The sequence below is a fragment of the Sinocyclocheilus anshuiensis genome, unplaced genomic scaffold (assembly GCF_001515605.1).
Source record: "Sinocyclocheilus anshuiensis isolate Anshui unplaced genomic scaffold, SAMN03320099.WGS_v1.1 scaffold1425, whole genome shotgun sequence".
NCBI classification, from domain to species: domain Eukaryota; kingdom Metazoa; phylum Chordata; class Actinopteri; order Cypriniformes; family Cyprinidae; genus Sinocyclocheilus; species Sinocyclocheilus anshuiensis.
The window spans coordinates 157,751-158,812 of record NW_015551044.1 but is presented as its reverse complement, the minus strand read 5'-3'; the positions used below and the strand labels follow the sequence as shown (position 1 = coordinate 158,812).

The following is a 1,062-nucleotide window of genomic DNA, read 5'->3' as shown; positions in this document are numbered from 1 at the left end:
TGGAACATGATCTTTACTTAATATCCTAATGATTTTTGGCATAAAAGAAAAATCAATCATTTTGACCCATACAATGTATTTTTGGCTATTGCTACAAATATACCTGTGCTGCTTATGACTGCTTTTTTGGTCCAGGGTCACATATATAGAATTGTATCTCCTCTGTACTAAAAACAATTTATAGAATTAATGGTCTGTAGAATTTTACACATGTATTTATAGCTCAGTATATTATATAATGAATAGATTCATATTTTGAAGTGAATATTAATTTTTTTATTAATATTCAAAATATTAATATAATATTTATGTATATATATAGAGAGAGAGAGAGAGAGACTAGAAATAATTTAGAATCATTTAGAGATTTAGAAATAATACATTAATATGATAAATAATAATAAATGAATATAACATTAATTAAATTAATATAATTAATTAAGTATATTTTGTTATGAATTTAGCATCCTGTGAGCTTGATTTGGACTATGCATATCTATGGACTACAGAATATCTAAACATTTATGCATTTTTGCCTGTTTCTTTTGTAAAATGATATTTCTTCACTAACTTCTGGGGTTTGGCTTGATTATAGTAACGCCAACCACTCGTTTGTGCCGTACCACTACTACAAGCCGTCGCGTCTGGATGAGTGCCGCATGTACCGCACTCACGAACATGCCAAGAGGGGCGGCCATCGCTTCATCACAGAGAAGCTCATTTACAGCCGCTGGGCGTCTCAGGGGAAACTACGCTTTGTTTACCCACCCTGGTCACAGCAGGAACATCAGCAAGACTAGTTTCAACCAGGTCTGACCCTGTGTGAAGTTGTAGGTTGTATGTCAGGTTATGAAAAACCACTGCGGTGCTTTTACTGTGTACCCTCAGCTGTCAGTTTGGCGTTTGAATCATGCTGCTTTGCCTTTGTGTGTTCGGTACAGTTTTATTCCTTCAGTCTTAAAGGGGTCATATGATGCGATTTCAAGTTTTCCTTTCTCTTTGGAGTGTTACAAGCTGTTCGTGAATAGATAAGATCCCTAAAGTTGCAAAGACTAAAGTCTC

General features: G+C 34.7%; 1 protein-coding gene across 1 annotated transcript in view; it reads left to right on the top strand.

Moving 5' to 3' along the window:
* LOC107661558 (alpha-N-acetyl-neuraminyl-2,3-beta-galactosyl-1,3-N-acetyl-galactosaminide alpha-2,6-sialyltransferase-like) overlaps window positions 1-1,012 on the top strand; it is a 4,127-nt gene extending 3,115 nt beyond the window's left edge. Inside the window, exon 6 of the mRNA XM_016451191.1 lies at window positions 596-1,012. Within this exon, the coding sequence (XP_016306677.1) occupies window positions 596-800 (205 nt within the window). The 3' untranslated portion in view covers window positions 801-1,012. The remainder of the gene's footprint in view (window positions 1-595) is intronic.
* Window positions 1,013-1,062: the final 50 nt, after the last annotated feature.